Genomic DNA, 25,749 nt, shown 5'->3' with positions numbered 1-25,749 from the left:
GGCACTCGCCGGTCTTCTAGAAGTAGGTGCCCCAGGAGTGGACGCAGAACTTGTGGGAAGATAATTCCCAATTAATCTCGGTATTGAAGAGTTGGAAGAAGTTTTTTTTAATGGTACAGCTGGAGGTACACGCCGCTCATTTCTTTTTCGTAAACTTGCATTTGATGATGCTGTGTTAGCTAATTCTGTATCGTCTGCTATAGTTGAAGTATTTATAGGTAAATTAGTATCGATCTGACCTGGTAATGTTGTTGGTGAATAGGTACTGGGTAAATGTTTTCTATCCTTACTAGAATTTAAATTAGAGGAAGTTTTAGAAGGTATGCGACTTCGACGCGGTATGGTGCGAGTTATCAGTGCAGAATTACGACCTGGTGGCAAATGGCGGTTGTTTGGTGGTTTGGAATGGAAGTTTATTAAGAGAGTGTTGTCCGCCGGCGCAGGTGGAGGCGCCGGCTCGGGCTCCGGCTCGCTCAGAAGTAGACGGTGAGGTTCATGTGATCGGCCAGTGTCGGGTTGGTCGCGTCGTGCGGGCTCGCCTCCTGCCCGCTGTCCTGCACATTGTTATCATTAGACCGTAAGGAAATCACTATGTGACACTGTCACTATGGATATTAGCATGATTGCTGCTGTAGATGTCACGTAATTAAATCTATACTTATAATATAAAGAGTTAAAATTTGTGAGGTGGTAGGGGGTAAGCTCTGGAACTACTGCACTGATTTTGTATTTTTTTGTAAAATTCTTTTATATTTTATTCTTCCATTTATCAAGAAATGTTATAGGCTATATACCACACCACACTGTAACTAATAGAAGTGGAGTGGTTGTTATGAAAAATGCTGTAAAAACGGGGAAAATGTAACGTAGACAAAGTATTAGCTAGTCTTGAAGAAGACTGAACATAAAGCTTTGGATTTGCTCTGATGATTTTTTTTGTTGGAGAGAAGAGTTCTAATCATTATAATTCACGTTTATCATATTATCGACATTTGTCTTATAAATGACCACAGATAAAATAAAGATTAAGTCTAGTATTACTACGCTAATAACTTAGACTGATTATATATTTGGCTTTTTTACAGTAGTGGTGTGTCACTATTTTATTTCTTGGGAATGAAAAATGATGATTGTATTTCACATTATTGCTGTTATTGAAGTATCACGCTCGCGCGGCCCCCCGCATACTTAGTGTGTGAGGGTGCACGAGTGGTGTGTAGTGAGGAGTGCGCACCTGTTGGGGGTCGTCCCAGCTGAGCTGCTTGACGCGCGCGGGGATGGTGGCGCTGGGCCACGCCACGCCCGAGCGGCGGCGGGGCCCCCCGCATACTTAGTGTGTGAGGGTGCACGAGTGGTGTGTAGTGAGGAGTGCGCACCTGTTGGGGGTCGTCCCAGCTGAGCTGCTTGACGCGCGCGGGGATGGTGGCGCTGGGCCACGCCACGCCCGAGCGGCGGCGTGGCCCCCCGCATACTTAGTGTGTGAGGGTGCACGAGTGGTGTGTAGTGAGGAGTGCGCACCTGTTGGGGGTCGTCCCAGCTGAGCTGCTTGACGCGCGCGGGGATGGTGGCGCTGGGCCACGCCACGCCCGAGCGGCGGCGTGTCACCCCGCATACTTAGTGTGTGAGGGTGCACGAGTGGTGTGTAGTGAGGAGTGCGCACCTGTTGGGGGTCGTCCCAGCTGAGCTGCTTGACGCGCGCGGGGATGGTGGCGCTGGGCCACGCCACGCCCGAGCGGCGGCGTGGCCCCCCGCATACTTAGTGTGTGAGGGTGCACGAGTGGTGTGTAGTGAGGAGTGCGCACCTGTTGGGGGTCGTCCCAGCTGAGCTGCTTGACGCGCGCGGGGATGGTGGCGCTGGGCCACGCCACGCCCGAGCGGCGGCGTGGCCCCCGCATACTTAGTGTGTGAGGGTGCACGAGTGGTGTGTAGTGAGGAGTGCGCACCTGTTGGGGGTCGTCCCAGCTGAGCTGCTTGACGCGCGCGGGGATGGTGGCGCTGGGCCACGCCACGCCCGAGCGGCGGCGTGGCCCCCCCGCATACTTAGTGTGTGAGGGTGCACGAGTGGTGTGTAGTGAGGAGTGCGCACCTGTTGGGGGTCGTCCCAGCTGAGCTGCTTGACGCGCGCGGGGATGGTGGCGCTGGGCCACGCCACGCCCGAGCGGCGGCGTGGCCCCCGCATACTTAGTGTGTGAGGGTGCACGAGTGGTGTGTAGTGAGGAGTGCGCACCTGTTGGGGGTCGTCCCAGCTGAGCTGCTTGACGCGCGCGGGGATGGTGGCGCTGGGCCACGCCACGCCCGAGCGGCGGCGTGGCCCCCCGCATACTTAGTGTGTGAGGGTGCACGAGTGGTGTGTAGTGAGGAGTGCGCACCTGTTGGGGGTCGTCCCAGCTGAGCTGCTTGACGCGCGCGGGGATGGTGGCGCTGGGCCACGCCACGCCCGAGCGGCGGCGTGGCCCCCCCCATACTTAGTGTGTGAGGGTGCACGAGTGGTGTGTAGTGAGGAGTGCGCACCTGTTGGGGGTCGTCCCAGCTGAGCTGCTTGACGCGCGCGGGGATGGTGGCGCTGGGCCACGCCACGCCCGAGCGGCGGCGTGGCCCCCCCCATACATAGTGTGTGAGGGTGCACGAGTGGTGTGTAGTGAGGAGTGCGCAGCTGTTGGGGGTCGTCCCAGCTGAGCTGCTTGACGCGCGCGGGGATGGTGGCGCTGGGCCACGCCACGCCCGAGCGGCGGCGTGGCCCCCCGCATACTTAGTGTGTGAGGGTGCACGAGTGGTGTGTAGTGAGGAGTGCGCACCTGTTGGGGGTCGTCCCAGCTGAGCTGCTTGACGCGCGCGCGCCACGCCACGCACACACTCCCCACACTTACATGTGTGATGACGCTAACGGTTCAGAACAACGACAAATTTTCCGATAGATGCGGACGCGCGCGGGGATGGTGGCGCTTGCACAAAAATGTGTGTGATTCATTCTGTTAATCATTCTTTGGGGGTCGTCCCAGCTGAGTGCTTGATAACGCGGGGATTTCACGTTTACATTGTTACCATAACACCTGTGGGTGCACGAGTGGTGTGTATAGATTCGCACCTGTTGATATCCCAGCTGAGCTGCTTAACGCGCGCGGGGATGGTGGCGCCGGGCCACGCCACGCGATATCATCTACCCCCACATACTTAGTGTGTGAATAACAGTGGTGTGTAGTGCACCTGTTGGGGGTCGTACACAGCTGCTTGACGCGCGCGGGGATGGTCACAACTCATTCAAAGATGTGTGAGGGTGCACATAACAGTACTCACTGTTGGGGGTCGTCCGTCCGCTGCTTGACGCGCGCGGGGATGCGTGGGCCCGCCACGCCTAGATACTTAGTGTGTGAGGGTGCACGAGTGGTGTGTAGTGAGGAGTGCGCACCTGTTGGGGGTCGTCCCAGCTGAGCTGCTTGACGCGCGCGGGGATGGTGGCGCTGGGCCACGCCACGCCCGAGCGGCGGCGTGGCCCCCCGCATACTTAGTGTGTGAGGGTGCACGAGTGGTGTGTAGTGAGGAGTGCGCACCTGTTGGGGGTCGTCCCAGCTGAGCTGCTTGACGCGCGCGGGGATGGTGGCGCTGGGCCACGCCACGCCCGAGCGGCGGCGTGGCCCCCCGCATTCTTAGTGTGTGAGGGTGCACGAGTGGTGTGTAGTGAGGAGTGCGCACCTGTTGGGGGTCGTCCCAGCTGAGCTGCTTGACGCGCGCGGGGATGGTGGCGCTGGGCCACGCCACGCCCGAGCGGCGGCGTGGCCCCCGCATACTTAGTGTGTGAGGGTGCACGAGTGGTGTGTAGTGAGGAGTGCGCACCTGTTGGGGGTCGTCCCAGCTGAGCTGCTTGACGCGCGCGGGGATGGTGGCGCTGGGCCACGCCACGCCCGAGCGGCGGCGTGGCCCCCCGCATACTTAGTGTGTGAGGGTGCACGACGCGTGTAGTGAGGAGTGCGCACCTGTTGGGGGTCGTCCCAGCTGAGCTGCTTGACGCGCGCGGGGATGGTGGCGCTGGGCCACGCCACGCCCGAGCGGCGGCCGGGCCCCCCGCATACTTAGTGTGTGAGGGTGCACGAGTGGTGTGTAGTGAGGAGTGCGCACCTGTTGGGGGTCGTCCCAGCTGAGCTGCTTGACGCGCGCGGGGATGGTGGCGCTGGGCCACGCCACGCCCGAGCGGCCCGCGCGGCCCGCGCCCGCCGCCAGGTGGTCGCTCATCTGAGCCACCGCGCCGCCCCCCGCACCCCCCGCACCGCCCGCACCGCCCGCACCCCCCGCACCCCCGCCTGCACGCGACCGCGCCGCGCCGCCTGCACATACCCCCCACACTTATATTTGACCACCTAGAAGCTCTAGCAGTTCAGAACAACAACAAATTTTTCGATGGACGCAGATTCATAAAATTTTTAAGTGGTTCAATCAATTTCACGTTTACATTGTTACCATAACACTTCAAATGGTACTGTTTTATAGATTCTGGATATAATAGAGTTTTAACTATATTCTTCCACATCCGAATGTTACAACAGATATCATCTACCTCATACCACATTACTCTCATTAAATAACACTTAAAGTGATGTATCTACACACTCTACATCACAACTCATTCAAAGATAACATAACAGTACTCACTTCTCGAATTCCGTCCGTCAGGCAGCGTGTCCCGCAAGTCTAGACTGGAGGAGGAGTTGGCGAGGATGGTGCTGGCGCCGGCCGACACGCTCAGCAGCGAGCCCGACCCGCCGCCGGCCGCCGCGCCCGCGCCGCCTGCCGGCTGCACCTTCTCGTGAGCGACGAACCCGCCGTTCTTGTGCGGAGTGCTGCTCGCTACTTGCTTCGATCGTCGCCTCCTGTATCAAACATTAAGATTAATTTGATTCTATTATATAATGTTCACAATCTTTGCATTCTTACCGCATAAATATCCAAAACAGAATATGACACGATAATCAATAGCAAAGTGGGTGGGGAAGGAAAGAAGGAGTTACTAACGCGCGACAGATGTACGCGAGCAGCGCGCACACGAGCAGCGCGGGGCGGGGGCGGGTACTCACGCGCGACAGATGTACGCGAGCAGCGCGCACACGAGCAGCGCGGGGCGGGGGCGGGTACTCACGCGCGACAGATGTACGCGAGCAGCGCGCACACGAGCAGCGCGGGGCGGGGGCGGGTACTCACGCGCGACAGATGTACGCGAGCAGCGCGCACACGAGCAGCGCGGGGCGGGGGCGGGTACTCACGCGCGACAGATGTACGCGAGCAGCGCGCACACGAGCAGCGCGGGGCGGGGGCGGGTACTCACGCGCGACAGATGTACGCGAGCAGCGCGCACACGAGCAGCGCGGGGCGGGGGCGGGTACTCACGCGCGACAGATGTACGCGAGCAGCGCGGGGCGGGGGCGGGTACTCACGCGCGACAGATGTACGCGAGCAGCGCGGGGCGGGGGCGGGTACTCACGCGCGACAGATGTACGCGAGCAGCGCGCACACGAGCAGTGCGAGCAGCGCGAGGGCGGCCGCACACGCGAGCAGCGGGCCGGCGGCGGGCCGCGGGGCGCCGCGCAGCAGACGCTCGCCCACGTGCACCAGCACAGGCACCGACGTCTGCACACACACACAACGTTAAGTACGAGCTGAACTGATACCGAATGCGACTGACGTACCTAGCGTCCCTAGCGACGTACCTGCCGCGGCGGAGAACCCGAGTCTCGCGCGGTGGCGACCACGTGTAGCACGGACGTGTTCAGCGCCGCCAGAGACTCCGCACGCAGGAACATTTCACCGGCGTCGTTGATGTAGAACATGCTGTCAAATTCAAATTCAAAATCATTTATTCATGTAGGACATTTTAGCCGCTTATGAACGTCAAGTTTTTACATTATAATTTTTTTCCCTATCGTCCAGTTCGGTATATACATAGATCTAATTGAGAAGAACTGGCAAGAAACTCAATTGAATTACTTTTTTTTAAAAGTCATTTTATTTACAATGCATAGGTATTTATATAGGTGTCTATGTCTAAGAAAGTTAAAAGTCGAGGAAAGATAAAAGTTTCAGAATTAAATTTTGACCATAGATAATATGAAATAATGCAATATTGAAATGTTCTGTAATTTAATTTAACGGACTGCAGCTTCCGAAATACCGCTAATAAAATTTTTTGCCATATTTTTGCAACGAAATGCCAATTTGTTATCTTTTTAAATTTTTTTATTCTAATCTCGAGAAAAACAAAATACAAAGTTATTATATAAAAAATTTTTCTGTATATTTCTATATCTTTTTCTCATGGGATATTAAAACAGGAATCTTGACTAGATGATGAATTTGTTTAATATTCAGGTTAGACGCTAATTATTGTATAGTTATATTATATAGTATTAGTTTAACTAGTCCGTTTCTTTTACTAGGGAGTTTTTCGGCAACATGAAATCGTAGAATCAAAAAACTTGACTATTCAAAAGTGCTTATATTAAGTTTATTTGAATGAAGATTATTTCTATTTTTATTTCATGAGTCTAAAATACTGCGTAATAGGCACCTGGCGTGAGTACCACGCAGCGTGAGCGAGACAGTGTCGGAGGCGTCCCCGTCGTACGCGTCCAGCTTCCCGACCGGCAGCAGGCCTCCGCTGCTGCCTCCGCTCGCAGCCTCCTCGTCCACACGGAACTCATACTGTGGGTGTCGAAACCGAGGCTCCCACTCGTTCACGTTCACTACTGTTATATTGATGGTAGCTGTATCGTTCTGCAATCGATTGATATTACATTTATTTAATTTTTTCTTTTTTCTTTTTTTCTTCGACTGGCAACACCGACGACAATTGTCATTTTCAGCTGGCCGTAATAATAAATAAATTTTAATTGTTTATCATACAAATATTATAATTTCAATATTGTTATTAGTGATCTAATAGTGTAATTAGTGTCGATTGTTGTTTGTGTACAGTTTAGTGGTGTATTACTTGCAAAAATCGACATTACAAATAGTGTACCGGCCATCTGTCAAACTGTTCGTGAACAACTAAGTTTTATTCAAAATTATTTTGCAATTGTTTGTTGGATTTATTCCAAGAAACTCATAATCACTGCAAGTTTTACATAAAATATTCATATTAAGTTAAATTAATAATAATTATAGTGAAGTTCGGTTGTTGCATACGTCGAAGGAAAAAAATACCCACTAATTTAATTGTAAGTCTTTTTATATTTTGTATTATTATAATTTAAAGGGAAAGAGCACAATTTATCTACATTTATTTCGTTATTCAGTTAAAACGTTTATTTAGATTATCAATTTATCAAATATAACTTGTTTATAATATACCTAGGAGAATTTATTCACAATTTTAACACTTAAACTGTATAGTAAGGTTCAGCTGCTGTTCTCGTTGTAATACTTAGCTTCTTTTAGAAATAGCTCACTTCACTCTCCCTAGTAACTATTTATATTCTTAATAATGTCACTATCTTACCCGTTCCAAACTGCTGTTAGACAGAGATGAAGCTTAAAGTGGCCCTACAAGAACTTCAGGCATCCAAAGATCTCAGTGACAAGTTGATCAGGGAGAGAGAAGAGAGTGAAGATGAAATTTTAAAAATTATAAATAAAAATACACAATTAAAATCTGAATTGTCAGAACTTTATAATAGTCATCAGGAAGTTATTGAGCAGCAATCAGCTTCAAGAACTATTAAGTAGCTTTCACCAATGTAGTGATACACATGAGCAAGCCTTGAGGCGTATCACTGAGTTGGAGCTTGAGTTAAAGCAGGCATATCTTAAAATTAATGATCTTGACACAAAATTTGAATCTCAACAAAGTAATGAGATTAGTAATTTATATGATGAGCTTATTAGTGTCGACTGTATGCCTCCTTCTACTTCAGTTCCATGCAGCCATCCAGTTGTGATTGACCTTACTAGTGACACATCACAGGGCAACTATAATAATAACATATGTATGTTGAGTCATAATAAATTAAAAAAATATTTAAAATTAAAAAAGTTTATAACTAAGACTCGGAGTATATTATATAAACGTTCCAAAAATGGTCAGTTGCTGAAAAAAAACTAGTTTAAACAATTTAAAATTGCATGATTATATTAATAAGTATGTAATAAACTAGTGGAAAGCCAAAAGTTATATGACATGGATACAAGTTACCTAACTTCAAAAATAAAGAGTTTAGAATCATCGCTTCATGATTTAAATAACAAGTATACTATCTCACAAAAACAAATCCAGGAGCATATTTTAGCAATGGATGATTTGATTGATGTCAGTAAATACAATGCTGACCGTTTTGAGTCGTTAACTAAACATTGTACATGTGATCATTCAACTTTGCCAAATAATAATTCAGTTTCAACTGTGCAGATAAATGAAGCTCAGTTTAAACAATCAAATATCCTCACCGTTGCCTCACAGTACATTTATGAAAATATTATGTATACAAGAAAAAACTTAGATAGTTTCAAGAAACTTAAAGACTGTACAAGTAGAAACTTACGCAATAAAAATAAGCTAATTTTACCTAAATGCCGTCTACACAAAGTTAGTAATTCATTTTATGGTAATTGCGTAAGATTCTATAATAAACTGCCAGAGTCTACGCTAAATCTTACAGAGAGGCAATTCAAATCTTATATTAAACAAATGTTATGTAAAAAAGCCTATTATAAGATAGATGAATTTATAGATGATAGCAATATATAGCAAGAATAAGTTTATTTGCGGACAACGTTATAATTTTAATTTTCATACTGCTTTCTTGATATATGATAGCGTAGCGGCTTTTGTATTGATTGCCGCATGCATCCTTATGTAAAGTGCGAATACTGTAACTACCATATAGTAATTTTTATAGCTGTGACGTGGTCGTGTGGAATGAGTAGTCATGCTCACTAAAATGTCCAGACATGTGGCGGCGTGGTGGGCCGGGTCAATGGGCTCCCTAAAATATGGTCGAGCGCAGTGATGGCTGGCTCATCCGTCATACTCGTGAACGAGTGCTGCTTGTAGGGACTGGTCTGCTCTTATCACTACGACTGATTAAATCTTATTGCATGATTATATTTGACCCAAAAATTAGTGCTTGTTGGTAGTTTGTATTCACACGTTTCGACTTGTAAATGTAAACTTACAAGGATTATTTAAAAGAGCAACACACAAGTTTCTTGCTCGTTCTTCTTGTGATGAGACAGCTTTCCGAACGAGTGGTAGATAAAAAACAAATTGTTATGACTATTCAAAAGTGCTTAAATTAAGTTTATTTGAATAAATGATTTTCTATTCTATTCTATTCTATTCTAATATATCGGCAATACGTAATACTAGACAGATATATCTGGACTGGAATTGTATTCATTCTTTTTTCCCCTACGATTGATCCTCCATCCAATTCCAACGGGGATCGATGTTACGACGGCCTGAACCGAGGTTCAAAACCGTCAGGCGGGAGTTGGCCTTCAGCCACTCCATAAGTCCTTCCTTTGGTTTGGAGTGCCATCTGTACTCGCCCCTATCGTCTGTGAAGCTGTAAAGGCCAGCTGCGGCCAACAGCATTAGAGTAATCCGAAAAAAATCTTTTTCATCGCTTTTTGGTCAAGACGATGACGAATATACGCAGTGTAAATAGTTGTGTGTTTTATTGTAGGGTCCTCTATAGTAAATTGTCTTAAACACAGCACATGATATGGTATACTCACAGCTACTCCGTCAGTGACCATCACTTGGTAAAAATACTCTTTTGTCGTTTCATAGTCGAGTGCGCGGCGCAGTATAACTTCACCGTTGCTATTGATCGCGAACTTCTCCAAGAAGCTACGGTCCGACACGTAAAATTGTAATGGGCTCTGCAACACAAGAGGTATACTTTAAAAAGTTATACAACGGTTTGTTTGTTGTACTTGTTTGTTTGTTTGTTTGTTGTTGTTGTTTGTATCATTATAATGATTAATTTTCGTTGCCTTAATAATCACGACTCGTGAATGAAGATGTGGATATCCGGATTTTAGAATCTTTTAAGGAGGCTAGTAGATGCTATGCATGCTTACTGCGCTGTATCTTATTACCAACACATACAATTTCAACTCATAATCCACTTAATCTGATTATATTGTTACTAGCAATAAAAATAATGGTTAAGTTGCATTCAACTCAGGCGGTTTTATCGTGGAATTGTGTTTAAAGCTCTACACATAATTTGGTCCTTCGAGCCGGATGTGGGCTGACATTATTATTTATAATTATTATTTATTTCCTCACAGTCTATTATGTAACTGTGGGTTTTTTTATACATATATACTTTGATCCTTCGAGCCGGATTGCCGGTGTTGAGTGAGCTCACATTATTCATTATTATTTTTTATTTTCTCATTTGGAGGATAGTTTTTGATATGTCTATGGCCGCGTTGGTCGCTCGCACCCCGGATACACACGTTTTTGATGCGGCGGCGTCGACTACACACGGCGGAGTCACTGACCGCGGCGGCGTCGCGCGGCGGCAGCGTGTGCAGCGCGGCCAGCACGGCGCCCCCGCCCCCCCCCCCCCCCCCCCCCCCCCCCCCCCCCCCCCCCCCCCCCGCCGCGCGGCGGCAAGCGCGCACCGGCGCCGGGCGGCGCCCCCGGCGCCGCTGCCGCCCGCGCCCCCCGCACCGCCAGCGTCGCCAGCGCGTACCGGTCCGCGTTGTCCACCTGTGTCGCCTGCAAACACAATCATCATATCACCTCGTAACGCCCAATCGTCTACGCGGAATACCACGCTCTCTCATTTGTCACTGCCCCTTTCTTGCGAACCAAGCCGTTATAGAGTTCAATGAATAAGCTGGCTTAGTTTTCAAGACTAACTCGCATATCAGGAACAAGTCGAGGTGACCGGGTGTAGGGGATTGTTAATACTGTGGACTAATAACTCCATTACTAGAAATGTACCATGTCCGATTGACCTCCCTTGGAATCCATCGTGATAAATTCGTGGTGAATTTACCACGACGGGCTGACAGACTTGTCCTCATGATCATCTTATCATCCTCCACTGGTGCCCCGCCAACATAAACCGTTAGAACAACGCGTGCACCTTTCCATTATCATCCATAAGAATCAAGAACCTCATTGAATAACCTTAATGACGATGGTGACAGGCAGCTGCCGCTCGGCCAACAGCCTGGCGGTGACCATCACTCGGCCGGTGTCGCGGTCCACGGCTACCAGCTCGCGGTTGTCTCCAGACGTCGAGTAGTACAGTGGAGCATTAATGCCCACGTCCTGGTCCACCGCTGATATTGGACCTGGGGAAGTCTCCAATATTGTTCCCTGAAAATATTAATAGAAGAATATAGTTATATTTTTATGTACTACTAATATAACATGTACAAAGCAAAATTAGATGCGGATACCAGGAGACCAGAAACATCGTGGACTATTTTAGGACTTTTATAAGATTTTCTGTAATAGATTTGTATACACGAAGACAAACTGTGGAATTTATAGATGACGTAGACTGAGACCTTCAGTTCTGACTGTCCACTAACTGCTAATAAATATATGATTTGGTCATATTACTACGAATATAGCATATGAATTGAATATCCTTCACATTCGTCTTATTCTTAATCGTCTAATTGTCCTCAAGGATAAATTGATCAAAATATGTAATTTTTGAACATTTCAGAAATAATTGGCAGATTTGCGGGGTATGTATCCTAAACTAGTTGAGGAAATATGATTATGATTCTCCATAGAAACCATCGTAGAATTTAGTGAATTTGTCACGATAGGCTAGCTGACCTGACCTTATGTTTTCTAACAAATTCATAGCGCTGACAATGTTATCTGATTAATTAATTAATTAATAGTTGAGGAAATATTTAATCGGTTTCGGATTGAAACTCTAATCATGTGAATTAGAGTACCCAATACAAAACTACCAAAAATAGATGACCAAAATTTCGACGGTAATATAAATAATGGACGGAAAATATTACAGCTTACCTCTTGCGCATTATCAGGCAATATCGCCGAGTAGTGGTCATGAGAAAACTTTGGGTTCTGATCATCGGCATCCAACACTTCCACGTACAGCTGTGTGTCGTTGTGCAAGGGTGGCGTGCCATGGTCCTGAGCTCGCAACGTTACAGTGAAGTTTCTTAAAGTCTCGTAGTCCAAGGGTTTCTTCACCATTAACACGCTGTCCAACTCGTTAGCGAAACCAAAGTATTCCTGAGGATAACATTATAAATAAGCACCATTAGGCCATTTTATTTATGTAATTAAAATTGCGAAGTCCATTATTGTGTTTCTAAAAACACCAACACTGTAACAGTATTAATTATTTTATATTTTTTGTTGTTATTTCTTTCTTAAGATATTCTGGGGAAAAAAAGGTCATCCGTTATCAGATTAAGAAGATATGATTTAGTAGTCAAGCAAGTATATTACTACAAATATACATATTTATACATACATATTTAGCGGTACGTTAGGTGATTATGCCATTAAGTCATTTAGGTAAAGCATCTATTGTTAATGATGCCAGATGTTTACCGAATTTTTGATTTTTTGTGACCCTGCTTCATTTCTATGATAACTGAATTATGTTATTTGCTGAAACTGTTATCTTTTCTTTAATTTGGGAATGGGTGTTAAGTATGTGGTTTGTAGTAATGTGCAATTTGCGGTGTAATTGTATAGTGTACAGTACGTAGAGTGCAGCGTGTGGAGTACGTACGCTGTGCGGCCCCGGCAGCACGGAGTAGTGCACGGTGGCGTGGGGCCCGGGCTGGTCGCCGTATAGTGTACAGTACGTAGAGTGCAGCGTGTGGAGTACGTACGCTGTGCGGCCCCGGCAGCACGGAGTAGTGCACGGTGGCGTGGGGCCCGGGCTGGTCGCCGTATAGTGTACAGTACGTAGAGTGCAGCGTGTGGAGTACGTACGCTGTGCGGCCCCGGCAGCACAGAGTAGTGCACGGTGGTGTGGGGCCCGGGCTGGTCGGCGTATAGTGTACAGTACGTAGAGTGCAGCGTGTGGAGTACGTACGCTGTGCGGCCCCGGCAGCACGGAGTAGTGCACGGTGGCGTGGGGCCCGGGCTGGTCGGCGTCGGTAGCTCTGAGCGCGGGCAGCACGCGCGAGCCGGGCGCGGTGAGCTCCGACAGCCGCACGCTGTACGGCGCGCCCGCCCACGATGGCGCATTGTCGTTCACGTCCCACACGCGCACCGACACCGGGATCACGAAACTCTGCAACCCACCACGAGGAGAATTCCGTAAGTATTACTCAATTGTAGGTCTGCAATAGTCTCTCTAGTCGTAGGCAGACCAACTGCCAGATGGTCCGATGATATCAGGAAGACGGCAGGACCGACCTGGACAAGACACGCCACAGACAGACTGAAGTGGAAAATTATGCAAGAGGCATACGTCCAGCAGTAGACAAATATATGCTGAAAGAAAATAGTCTCTCCTGAGGTAATAATATGTACATTTTCAATGTTCTACTTAAAGATGCACTTAAACTATAGACAAATTTAGAAATTAAAATTATTCAAATAAACTATATCACTTTAGAATAGTCTTTTTTTTCACTACTCATTCGGGCCGCTAACTTTTGATATAATATTGAGAAATAAGCTGACCTCCGGAATAATTTCTAAATATGCTGCCCAGAGAATCTAGAATTAGACTTAACTGTAGACAGTTAAGTCTAATTTTAGATTTATATATACTTTTTCTAAATACAATTGTTCAGTACACACAATACACAATAATAGCAGATTATCAACAAACTTAATTTGGAAATTCCCCTAAATACAGGATTAAGAAATAAATTCAGCTGAGGAAAAACATTACTAATCTTATGATTGTGTGTTGGGGTTCAAGATGGATTATTAAGGGGAAAAGGGGATTGTTAGTAATGTGGTTTTAGGATCCCATTGCTAGCAATATACTAATGTAATGTATGACAGACTGCCTCCACGTGATTCTCCGTAGAAACCATCGTAGAATTTATAGTGAATTTGTCACGATAGGCTAACTGACCTGACCTTATGTTTTCTAACAAATTCATAGCGCTGACAATGTTATCTGATTGAACAGAGATTAAGTGCGCAGCAGTTTCTATGTTGATTGTCGCATGCCTAATCCTTGTTGTTAATTAAATATAATTAATTCAATATTTATTTAAAAGAGCAACACACAAGTTTCTTGCTTATTCTTCTTGTGATGAATCTGCATTCTGAATAAGCGGTAGAATAAAAAAACTTGACTATTCAAAAGTGTTCTATTAAGTTTATTTGAATAAAGATTATTTCTATTTCTATTTCTAATGGGTGATAATGGAATATTCCTTCCTTCCTTCCCTTCCTTCGCTAAAGGTTTACGCTGGCTGGAGACCAGTGGTGAATGATAAGATGAGCACGAGGTCATTGCTAGTAATCAGTCCACATTACTAACAATGAAGTTGAGGTCAGAAGAAGGAAGGGGTCTTTCTTCTGACCTCAACTTCATCATATCATTCTCCACTGATGTCCCGCCAGAGCAATTCTTTGGCGCAGGCTGATGCACTATTCCATTAAAAAAAGGGATTGGTGACTGGTATGATTTCCTCCCTGAGCTCAAGTTCATACATCATTCTCCACTGGTATCCCACCTGCACCTTTAGCGCAGACTGGTGCACCATTCCATTAAAAAGTGGATTGGTGAAAGGTAAACGGTAAAGTCATGGTAACATACCGGGTCGGGGGGAAGGGTATTGTTAGTAATGTGGATTGATAACCCCATTGCTAGCAATGTACCATGTCAGGTCGACCTCCACACGGTTCCCCCTGGAAACCATCGTGTTAAATTCCTGGTGAATTTGTCAAGATGGGCTAACTGACCTGACCTCATGTTCATCTTATCATCCTCCACTGGTGCCCCGCCAGCGTAAACCGTTAGCGCAGGCGGGTGACTCATTTCATTATCATCCAAAAAAAAAAACATACCGGGTCGGTGGTACGGCGTCGGTCGCACCTCACGTTGACGTACACGTTGGAGGGTCCGCGGCTCTCCTCGCGGTCCAGCGCGCGCAGCAGCGTCAGGTTCTTGGAGCCGGGGGCAATACCCACCGCCGCCTCACGTTCCTGCAGTCTCAGGGTTATGTCGCCGTTCTCACTCGGGTCCCCGTTTACGCTCAATGTTCCTGATGGACAAACATATCCAGATATAGCATATGCTGGTGGTCACTCTATTCTCCCAAATTTGAATTTTAATAACTGTATTTATCATAAACATGTTCAACTATTATTTGAAAAAATACGAGCTGAGTTTCTTGTTAGTTCTTCTCATCTCGATATCATTCCGAACTGACGGTAGATTTGACATATCATAAGAGTCTGTAATAGACCTACATGAATAAAGATATTTTGAATTTGAATTTTGAATATAAGTAGCTTATCCTAAACTCTCACAACTATTTATAATACTAAGACATTTAGAATTACTTCGTCAGTATAACCTGTACTTCTAAATTCAGATACAGAATAATACCAGGAATAAGGGCGAAATGGAACTAACTCCTCGACCTCGGTGGTCCAGTGGTCTAGCACACCGCTTTACGACCGGTGGTCGCGGGTTCGATTCCTCGCACGGCACAAACATTTGTATTCATGGGTATGATTGTTTATATTGGTCTGGGTGTTTTCTATGTATAATATTTATGTATTTAAAAAAAATATATATATATCTATGTATTTGTATCAGTTATCTAGTACCCATAACACAAGCTTTAGCTAGCTTAACTTGGGTCTAGATGGCGCTGTGTGAATTGTCCTGAGAAAAAAAAAATAAAAACTAGCTACTCGTAGCGACTTCGCACGGGTGTACATGTATTATACACAAAAACCTTCCTCTAGAATCACTCTATCTATTAAAAAAACGCTTCAAAATCCGTTGCGTAGTTTTAAAGATTTAAGCATATCCGCATCATTACATAGTATAAAAAGAAGTCGCTGTCGCTGTCTGTCCCTATGCATGCTTAAATCTTTAAAACTACGCAACGGATTTTGAAGCGTTTTTTTTTTAAATATAGGTATATTCAAGAGGTAGGTTTATATGTATAATACAGGTACCCGGGCAATGCCAGGACGAGTAGCTAGTCTTTAAAATAAATATAATAATATAGAATAGGCCAATAATATAAAGATTTATAAAGAAGTAGTCCGCAATAAAAAATAAAATAAAATTTCTTATAACGTTATTGAGGACTGAACTGTTGACCTCATTATCATGAATACTGACCAACTCACCACACCACAACGCTAATAAACAACACGTAGTCGGCAGGTGAAGATTTTTTGACCAAAAACATGGCGGTAACACTCAATTTAACTAGAGTTGACAACCGTCCTGTTTTCTCAGGACATGTCCTAGTTTTACCTATATGTCGTTTGGCTAAAGTTAGTAATTCGTTTTATGGAAATTGCGTAAGGTTTTACAATAAAATACCAGAGTCTGTTATAAATCTGCCAGAAAAAAGATTTAAATGTCAAATAAAACAGTTCCTTTGCAAAAAAAAGCTTACTATAAAATTGAAGAATTCATTAACGATAATAATGTTTTTAAAGAAAAACTTTAAATCTATAGCACTGACAATATTATCTGATTACATTAATAATGAGTGCGTAGCGACTTCTATGTTGATTATCGCATGCCTCTTACTTGTTATACTGTAATTACTTATATAAAAAAAAAAACATCTATCAAAAAGAGCAACACACAAGTTTCTTGCTCATTCTTCTTGTGATGAATCTGCATTCCGAATGAGTGGTAGAATCAAAATATGACTATTCAAAAGTGCTTGTAATGAGTTTATTTGAATAATGATTATTTCTATTTCTATTTTGAACATTTAGAGTCTTATGTATTTTTAATGCCACATTATAAAAAAATAAATGTTGTCCAAAGAATCCAAAAAATGTTATGCATGGACAACCCTTATCACTTAGAGATATGAAAAAATATATAGTAGCCGATTTTCAGACCTACTGAATACGCATATAAAATTTCATAAAAATCGATTAAGCAGTTTCTGAATGAGTGGTAGAATCAAAATATGACTATTCAAAAGTGCTTGTAATGAGTTTATTTGAATAAAGATTATTTCTATTTCTATTTTCAAAGTGTCCTGGGATGCCCTGAATAGTTATCAGCATCCTGGGTTTTTAAAATAATCTGCCTCTTAATTATTTTACAATTGTGTAAAATTATTATTATTATCTAAGGAATCGGGCATCATATAAAACTATCGAAGGACTAAAAATCTGTAGACCTGTCACTTTGGAGTAGAGTTGCCAACCGTCCTGTTTTCCCAGGACATGTCCTAGTTTCTGAAGTGTCCTGGTAAGTCCTGAATAGTTATTTGTCAGCGTGCTGGGTTATTAAAACATGCGCGCCTCTTAATTACTGATATTCAACAGTATATTTTATCAAATACGTTTTATTAAAACCTGATTATATTAATTACTTGAATTTTACTAAATATTAATATAACTATTGCAACACTATTGCTGCGTTCTGCTTTTAAACTGGATAGTCCTGGTTTTTTGAAATTCCAATCCTAGTTTTTTAAATTTGAGATTAGATTAGTGTAATCTAATTTTATATTAGAAAATTTTAGAAAAGTATAAAATAAGTTTATTTCAGAAAAGTACCCTACAAGCCGTTTTTCAGTCCTGAAATCGCGCATTGATGAATACACGAATCTTACTACATTCCCCTTGTGATATTTCGTTATTTTTACCGAACCCCCTTTTCGAGCTTTGAACTTTTCGAGCCTCCCGTGAATGTCAGATGGCCCCTTATGATAGTTGATAGGATTGTTATCACATAATGAATTACTATAACACGAATGTGAAGGACTAATGATCCCATTGCTAGCAATGTACCATGTCAGGTCGACCTCCACGCGGTTCCCCCTGGAAACCATCGTGATAAATACCCGGTGAATTTGTCACGTTGGGCTAACTGATCTGTCTTCATGTTCATCTTATCATCCTCCACTGGTGCCCCGCCAGCGTAAACCATTAGCGTAGACGGGTGCATCATTCCATTATCATCCTCTAAAAAAAATACGAATGTGATGTAACATGATAGAGTTGTTATACAAACGACCTAGTGATACAGATTGTTAGTGCTTGTTATAACTGGATATAGTCTGACAGTCGGTGGTCTAACGATTTATCACATCGCTTTACTTCCGATCCTCTGAACTATTGATCCTGGTTTTTTTAATTTGGGCTTGGCAACCCTAAAATTAACCGCATACGTCTTTATTGTGCTATGCAATAATATATTACATTCCTATAAAACTTTCTAACTCTTAAAAAATGCATAATTGAAAACATTTGAATTGACTATTGTACTTTAACGGCTACAACACAATGGCTGGAGAACATCAATTCATTCCAGTTCCGTAATGTCCGCTAACTTTATTTAATGTGATGAAATATTCTCTAAGAAAACCATAATGAATATCAGGGGCGGACCTACCTAAAGGCTGTTTGGGCTGCAGCCCAGGGCCCCGAGGATACAAAGGGCCTCGAGTCCCCATTGAAACTATATTTAGAATATAACAAAATAAATATCTAGATTGTTAAAAAAATCGTAAATTATTTATACGTATAATTAGTAAAAATCACGGCTTCCAGTAGTAGCAACAAACTAAGACGTGTGAAGGTAGACGCATATGTCTGCCCATATAAAGATTTCATTTTCCATCTACCCGCTGTATCTTCAGTTTACCCGTGATCATGGTGGTTGAAACACTGACCAAATATCGGTAACTCAGCAAATAAATATAAAACGTGGTAAGATTCCGTGATTTTTACTAATTATACGTATAAAATCGTAAAGTTGGCAACCCTGAGATTAATGAACCCATGCAAGTGTGCGTCTATCGAAAGGAACGGGGAATTTGTGGTCGCTTGTTTTTGGTCGGTGGGCCCCCAAAGTCGATTTAGCACAGAGCCCCACAAATTCACGATCCGCCCCTGATGAATATCGTCTGTCGAGTCTACGTTATATTTAATGGTCAATACTAAGTTCGTGTTATCAGTATTCAGAGGTAAAATATTTGTTCCGTATTCCGAACTTCCTTAGTCTAAGCAGGTTGTATCACCGACTTGCTTACTATAGCCACAGATAACATAAAATTACATACTATAGCAAAGGGCGCTTGGTAATACTGGCCACAAATAAAACATATGGCCACTTAAATTTCGAATATAGAATAATAAAAAAAAAATAAGAACTGTAATAAAAAGGAGAAGGTATTTTTAACTATATAAAACAAGAAAATTATAAATTTAATTATTTATATACATAAAAATGAATTGCTGTTCGTTAGTCTCGCTGAAACTCGAGAACGGCTGAACCGACTTGGCTAATTTTGGTCTTGTAATATTCAAGGAAGACAAGGGAAGGTTTAAACAGTGATAAAATATGAAGAAATTGCTTGTAAAATAGTAAAAACAACAATTTTATTTTCCCGTACAAACTGCTGATACCTGTCAAACAGGGTGCGTTCAGAAATTTATTGGGTAAGTAAACTTCAAAAAACCTCTGACATTTAATTTTGAGGCGGAACGTAATTCACGGGGTCAACTAGCTACAATATAATTGTTTTTATGAAAATATACATACACTGTAGAGTGCGTGGCCACTAAACAGTACTACACATCGTGACATTCCTGAGCAAAGGTGAGTAAGTTTGGTGTTACATTGCTTACTTTGGGGTGTTCTGTTCTGTGGAAAATTGTATTTAAAAAAAAAATGTTAAATATGAGTTATATAGGGACAGCGTACTTTGAAAAAGGGCGAGCACAATAGATCTATGTAGGTCGCAGTGCTACAGGTTCAAGTATTTGACAATAGCCTAAATAACCCAATATATGGGGACCACATACCAATGATGCTGCCCACGGGGAGGTCCTCGCTGATGAAGAAGCTCTCCACCGCGCCGCCGTTCATCAAGTAGCACCGACTGTCCTGGATAGCTGCAAATAAAACAGTCACCTGAATAACAGTTGGTTTTGGTTCTCATTAAAAATAGCAGGATACAGATAAACAAACCACTTTCGACGACGTTATATCTATAGTGATATTATTAGATTAGATTACATAGAGGTCAGTTTTTTTTATGGATGATAATGAAATGGTGCACTCTTTGCGCTAACGGTTTACGCTGGCGGGGCACCAGTGGAGGGTGATCAGATGAGCACGAAGTCAAATCAGTTAGCCCACCGTGACATATTCACCAGCAATTCATCACAATGGTTTCCAGAGGGAACCTCGTGGAGGTCAACCTGACTTGGTACATTGTTAGCAGTGGGATTATAAGTCTACATTAGTGGACTTATAATCCCACTGCTAACAAATAGTTAATTAGTTAGTAATCTAACAATCCCCTTCCCCCCACAGGGGACAGTTGCCATACTGCATCAGATGGGCCGTCAATTGTTTGCCATTTAAGTTTTCTTGAAAAAATATAATTAATACATTATCCACTTAGTTGTAAATAATCATTAAGACCAGTCTTTAATAATATCTTCTTCCTGGTTGCTATCGGCTAAAAATAATACTAATCATGTTGAAATCGGTTGAAAAAATATTATTTGGTTATAATATTTATTTATTTATTTAACTTTATTGATTTTGTACAATAGGCGGGATTAATGCTGATAGCATTCTACCAGCCAACCGTAGGGAGTGCAGAGATACTCAAAGGCGGTTTAGTTTTAATAAATTAAATGTAATTATATTAAATAGATATAAGATCATACATATACATGATAATATAATACTATAATATTTGGTCAGAGTATTTTATAAAATATAGCAATATCATTATTGTGTCCTGTAGAGTGTTTGAGTCATCGATTCCATTATAACAACATGTCCTACACACGTTTGTGGAGCGCAATCATATTAGTGAAACCAGTGCAACTACCCCATCACCGGCAACTATGTTAAGGCTACGTGTCCCCAACCCCTCCATACAAAACATGCTACTATAAAAACATTCCACAATCTAGATTTAAACTTCATGACTTTTGTCCATAGAAAATGGAAATTAACATTTCAAACCAGCCATATTTTTAAACAAAATTCCTTTAGAATTACACGCAACTGAATTTGATTTTCATAATAAAAGAGGCTCTATATTTATCTCATTAGTTTGAATAATTGAAGAGAGTATAAAATGTGTTTATATGTGGTATACATGGCAATTCTGAATGAGGACATTCTGAAGGAAGTTGGAAAGTTTCGTTATTTGGGGAGTACACTGTCTTCGAAACATGATCTCGACAACGAAATCAATAGCAGGGTCGGTGCTGGCATCAGTTTTCCGCTCACATGACCTGAAATTGGCTACTAAAATATCTGTATACATGGCTACTGTACTGAAAATTATTCTCTACTCTGCGGAGACATGGGTAGTGTATCGTCGTCACATCCGCATATTGGATAGCTTTCACTTAAAAAGCCTACGGAAACTCCTGAAAATTCGGTGGTCTGATCGTGTGCAACACTGAGGTGAAGCGGTCGCCGCAGCCGGAACAGCAAGGACAGTATCGTCATATAAATAAAATCGTCGTTAAATATATCCTATATTACCATCAATCACATTGTTATGCTACCTATCTTCAATTGTTTCATAAACAATCTAAGACAGTATAAAAAATGGAAGTAATGAATTTTAAGAATTACGAAGATTATGAGCCCACGTACACAGAGAGCAGTCAAAGCGGAACTTTGCGTTCCAAGAGTTCTGTCTCCGCCAAGACAAGGAACGCCGGAACGCCGCCATGTCTGATTTAATCGAATTAGATGATTAATGTAGCGGAATTAAACAGAATAATATAAATCCATTAAGTAGTACAGAAATAGAAATAGAAATAATCTTTATTCAAATAAACTCATTACAAGCACTTTTGAATAGTCATATTTTGATTCTACCACTCATTCGGAATGCAGATTCATCACAAGAAGAATGAGTAAGAAACTTGTGTTTTTATATAATAATTACATGTACTGTAATTATTATAAAAAACAAGTAAGAGGCATGCGATAATCAACATAGAAATCGCTACGCACTCATTATTAGTGTAATAAGATAATATTGTCGTATACTGATAATATTCATGAAACTCAATAACTTTCTCCAAGAAAGTGGAAAATAGATCTTATTTTTAAAACGATTGCACAAAACGCGAGGTTAAGTGATCAATTTGATATCAAATGTCCAAAATTTATTTTCAAATGTCCACTTGGTTCCTTGGTGAAAGTGGTATTTTTTTATAACTATTTTACTTGATTTTGGCTTGGTACGATACCTAGTCTCTATGAATAACCCTGTCTAGTAAGAATAATGGCATTTTCCATTTTTAAGCGCCTACTAAAAATAAATAGCAACATTTAGAAGCAATGTATTTTAAAATACATTTACAACAAATGCATAAGGATACTAATGATTAACATTTTATTTTGTTGTTTGTATTTAATACTATAGCTACACAATACAAACATTTGTATTCATGAACAAATATTTTCTACACATTTGTTTATATAAGTAAAATTGGAGTGTTTGTAATATTGAAAAAAAAACCGTTTTTTACTACATGCCTATGAATATAAATACGGTACATACACCAAAATAACATTTTTTACAATTTTTGTCTGTCTGTCTGTTTGTTCCGGCTAATCTCTGAAATAGCTGGACCGATTTTGACGGGACTTTTTTTGGCAGGTAGCTGATGTAATAAGAAGTAACTTAGGCTACTTTTATTTTAGAAAAATAAAGTTAAATTCCACACGGACAATACATTCACATGTAATACTGTATTGATGTACAAAAAAAAATATTTTGTAATAGTTACTCAAATCATTATGAATTAGGTAGAGGTTTGTAGTCATCAATAAGTTTAATGGTGGTCGAAGCAGGTCACCGTTCATTCCAGCACTTATCTATCCAGGACAAAGGGAGAGGGGAGGCTCGGCCGCCCACTGAACGGAAATTACCATTTGCCACATTTGTTTGGGAAGTTAAAACGAATTGAATATATATATATATATATAGTGTGGTATTATGCAAAATACACTATATATATATATATATATATATATATATATATATATATATATATATATATATATATAATAGTGTATTTTGCATAAAACCAAGTAATTCGGGCGATATTAATGTCGTAATATTTAATTCATTCAACTAGGGCTGTCCACCACCCTAATATATCGGCACAACGGCCGTCCCAATTCGTTTTAACTTCCCAAACAAATGTGGCAAATGGTAATTTATATATATGTATATATATATTATAAGTATTGGAATGATTTGATGACCTGCTTCGATCTTAAATTTATTGATGACACAAACCTCTACCTAATTCATAATGATTTGAGTAACTATTACAAAATATTTTTTTTTCGTACAAGTAGTCAATACATTTATAATTACATGTGAATGTATTGTCCGTTTGGAATAACTTTATTTTTCTAAAATAAAACTAGCCTAAGTTACTCCTTATTTTGGGACTATTTTTTGGCAGGTAGCTGACGTGTATACTGCCAAAAAAAGTATGTATGTATTTACGAACAAAAAAACATATATATATATATATATATATATATATATATATATATATATATATATATATATATATATAACACTATGTGTAGATTTGACGATCTCGGTGGTCTAGTGGTTTAGTATGAATACAAATGTTTGTGCCGTGCGAGGAATCGAACCCGCGACCATCGGACGTAAAGCGGTGTGGGTATTTTCTATGTATAATATGTATGTATTTACGAAAAAAAACATAACTATGTATTTGTATCAGTTGTCTGTACCCATAACACAAGCTGTAGTAATATATTAAGCTGGTATGGGCATGTTACGCGGAGGAACGAGGATCATGTCTTAAGGAAAGTGTATATGAACGTGGATGGATGGAAAGGGAGAGGACGCCCCAAAAAAGGATGGATGGATTGTGTGAAAGATGATATGAATAAAAGAAGAGTATGCTCAGATATGACGGCCGATAGAGAGCGGTGGAAGAGAATGACATACTGCGCCGACCACAAATAATGGGATAAAGACAAGGCAATGTAGAATAAAGGATTTAGTTCAATTTATGTTTTTTTTTTCAAGGGGAAATATCTATGGGACACAGTTACTTATGTTAGAGTTCACATCAATATTATAGAGAAAATCCGATATTTTAAAACGATATTAAAAGAAGGTAGTTTGTGTTTAGTACTAATGAAGTACCCAATGTAAAGATTATTACAAATATTGTAAATAGCGCCATCTAGTATTTATAGACCAACCTACTACACTGACTTCGGTCTATAAATACGGAGGTCGGTAGTTGAATAATCCTCTTTGGTTGGGTGAGCTGCGGCATTCAGTCGACGAGCGCAGAGCGTGCCGGTTGTGTTTTGGATACAAAAGTGTAGTGTATTAGGAATGGGTTTAGTTGAGCATAGAGGGAAACTGCAAGTAGTGAAGGTGAGTGTTAATGCATTCTAAAAGGGCCTTTTAAACCTACACCCGTGTCACAAGTCACAGGTGCTACTTGGGCTTTCCCTTGCGGTAGCCGGCTTCAAAGCCTAAGTTGTTATCTTTTATTAGAGCATCTTACACTTAGATACTCCAATATACTTCAGTAGTACCTTCAATAATTTAATGCCAGTAAAACAAACTAAATATTGTCTACTAACCATTCCACAAACCGAGTCACCCCACCTTACATTTTACCATAGATAAGATAACAACTACCATAATCATGAATACAAGTTGTGCGCAGAATCGAATGCGCGACCATCGAAAGTAAAGAGGTGTCCTAAATCACTGGACCATTGAGGCGGTCAATATAATTATTATCTAATATAAAATTCAAGCTTACCTGGTACAGGTCCAGTTTTGGATAGACCTACGATATAACACATTGTAATAACAACTTGTAAAATCACTTTTGTGGATATTTTTTTACATTTTTGTATAATGCATAGTACTTACACTAATTGTTCGGGCTGAATTTAAAACTGAACGTCTTACAGAATGCTTTTTGTAATGGCATGGGGGACAACGAGCATGCGTCTCACCTGATGGTAAATGATTACTCCCGTCCATGACCACCCGCAACACCAGGATTGCAAGTGCGTTGCAATGCCTTTTTAGGAATAAGCTCTTTTTTTGAAGGTTTCAATATCGTATCGGAAATAGTACTGTTAGAAGATTCTACAATGTGGTTATGCGTGGCGAAAAATTTTCTGTAAAAACGCAATGTGGAGGACCGCCATTCATCCAGATGATCAGTATGACATTTTAGTTTCTAGCGGATAGTGCGATAGTGAAATTCAGCAGCTAACACGTTTAACTTGACGTTAATACAATAAACTATAAGCATCCTATATTAAAATTCAAATTCAAACTATATTTATTCATGTAGCTCTATTAGAGACTCTTATGATATGTCAAATCTACTGGCAGTTCTAAATGATTTCGAGATAAGAACTGACAAGAAACTCAGCTCGTATTCTTTTCAAATAAATGCTGAACATGTTTACAATAATACAGATTCATTTTTAATTTCAAATTTGGGAGAATAGAGTCACCACCAGCATATGTTATTGCAAAAGCAAATAGTCCAAGCAATTCGTAACCCGAACAGACTAGTCC

The 25,749-nt window shown here is 41.9% G+C and overlaps 1 protein-coding gene across 1 annotated transcript in view; it reads right to left on the bottom strand.

Moving 5' to 3' along the window:
• Positions 1–384: 384 nt before the first annotated feature.
• The window catches only part of LOC131849977 (protocadherin-16-like), a 53,080-nt gene continuing 27,715 nt past the window's right edge, over positions 385–25,749 (bottom strand). The window contains exons 2-15 of the mRNA XM_059200117.1: positions 19,955–20,044; positions 14,996–15,192; positions 13,053–13,253; positions 12,008–12,235; positions 11,138–11,329; positions 10,671–10,720; positions 10,501–10,603; positions 9,724–9,870; positions 6,554–6,759; positions 5,697–5,817; positions 5,471–5,616; positions 4,645–4,862; positions 4,087–4,319; positions 385–554 (exon numbers count right to left, since the gene is read on the bottom strand). Coding sequence (XP_059056100.1) covers positions 474–554; positions 4,087–4,319; positions 4,645–4,862; positions 5,471–5,616; positions 5,697–5,817; positions 6,554–6,759; positions 9,724–9,870; positions 10,501–10,603; positions 10,671–10,720; positions 11,138–11,329; positions 12,008–12,235; positions 13,053–13,253; positions 14,996–15,192; positions 19,955–20,044 — 2,213 coding nt within the window. The 3' untranslated portion in view covers positions 385–473. The remainder of the gene's footprint in view (positions 555–4,086; positions 4,320–4,644; positions 4,863–5,470; positions 5,617–5,696; positions 5,818–6,553; positions 6,760–9,723; positions 9,871–10,500; positions 10,604–10,670; positions 10,721–11,137; positions 11,330–12,007; positions 12,236–13,052; positions 13,254–14,995; positions 15,193–19,954; positions 20,045–25,749) is intronic.

The sequence above is a fragment of the Achroia grisella genome, unplaced genomic scaffold (assembly GCF_030625045.1).
Source record: "Achroia grisella isolate CSIRO2021 unplaced genomic scaffold, CSIRO_AGI_Agris_v1 utg1112, whole genome shotgun sequence".
Taxonomy (NCBI): domain Eukaryota; kingdom Metazoa; phylum Arthropoda; class Insecta; order Lepidoptera; family Pyralidae; genus Achroia; species Achroia grisella.
Note: the sequence above shows the minus strand (reverse complement) of the source record. Positions and strands in the feature narration are given on the sequence as shown.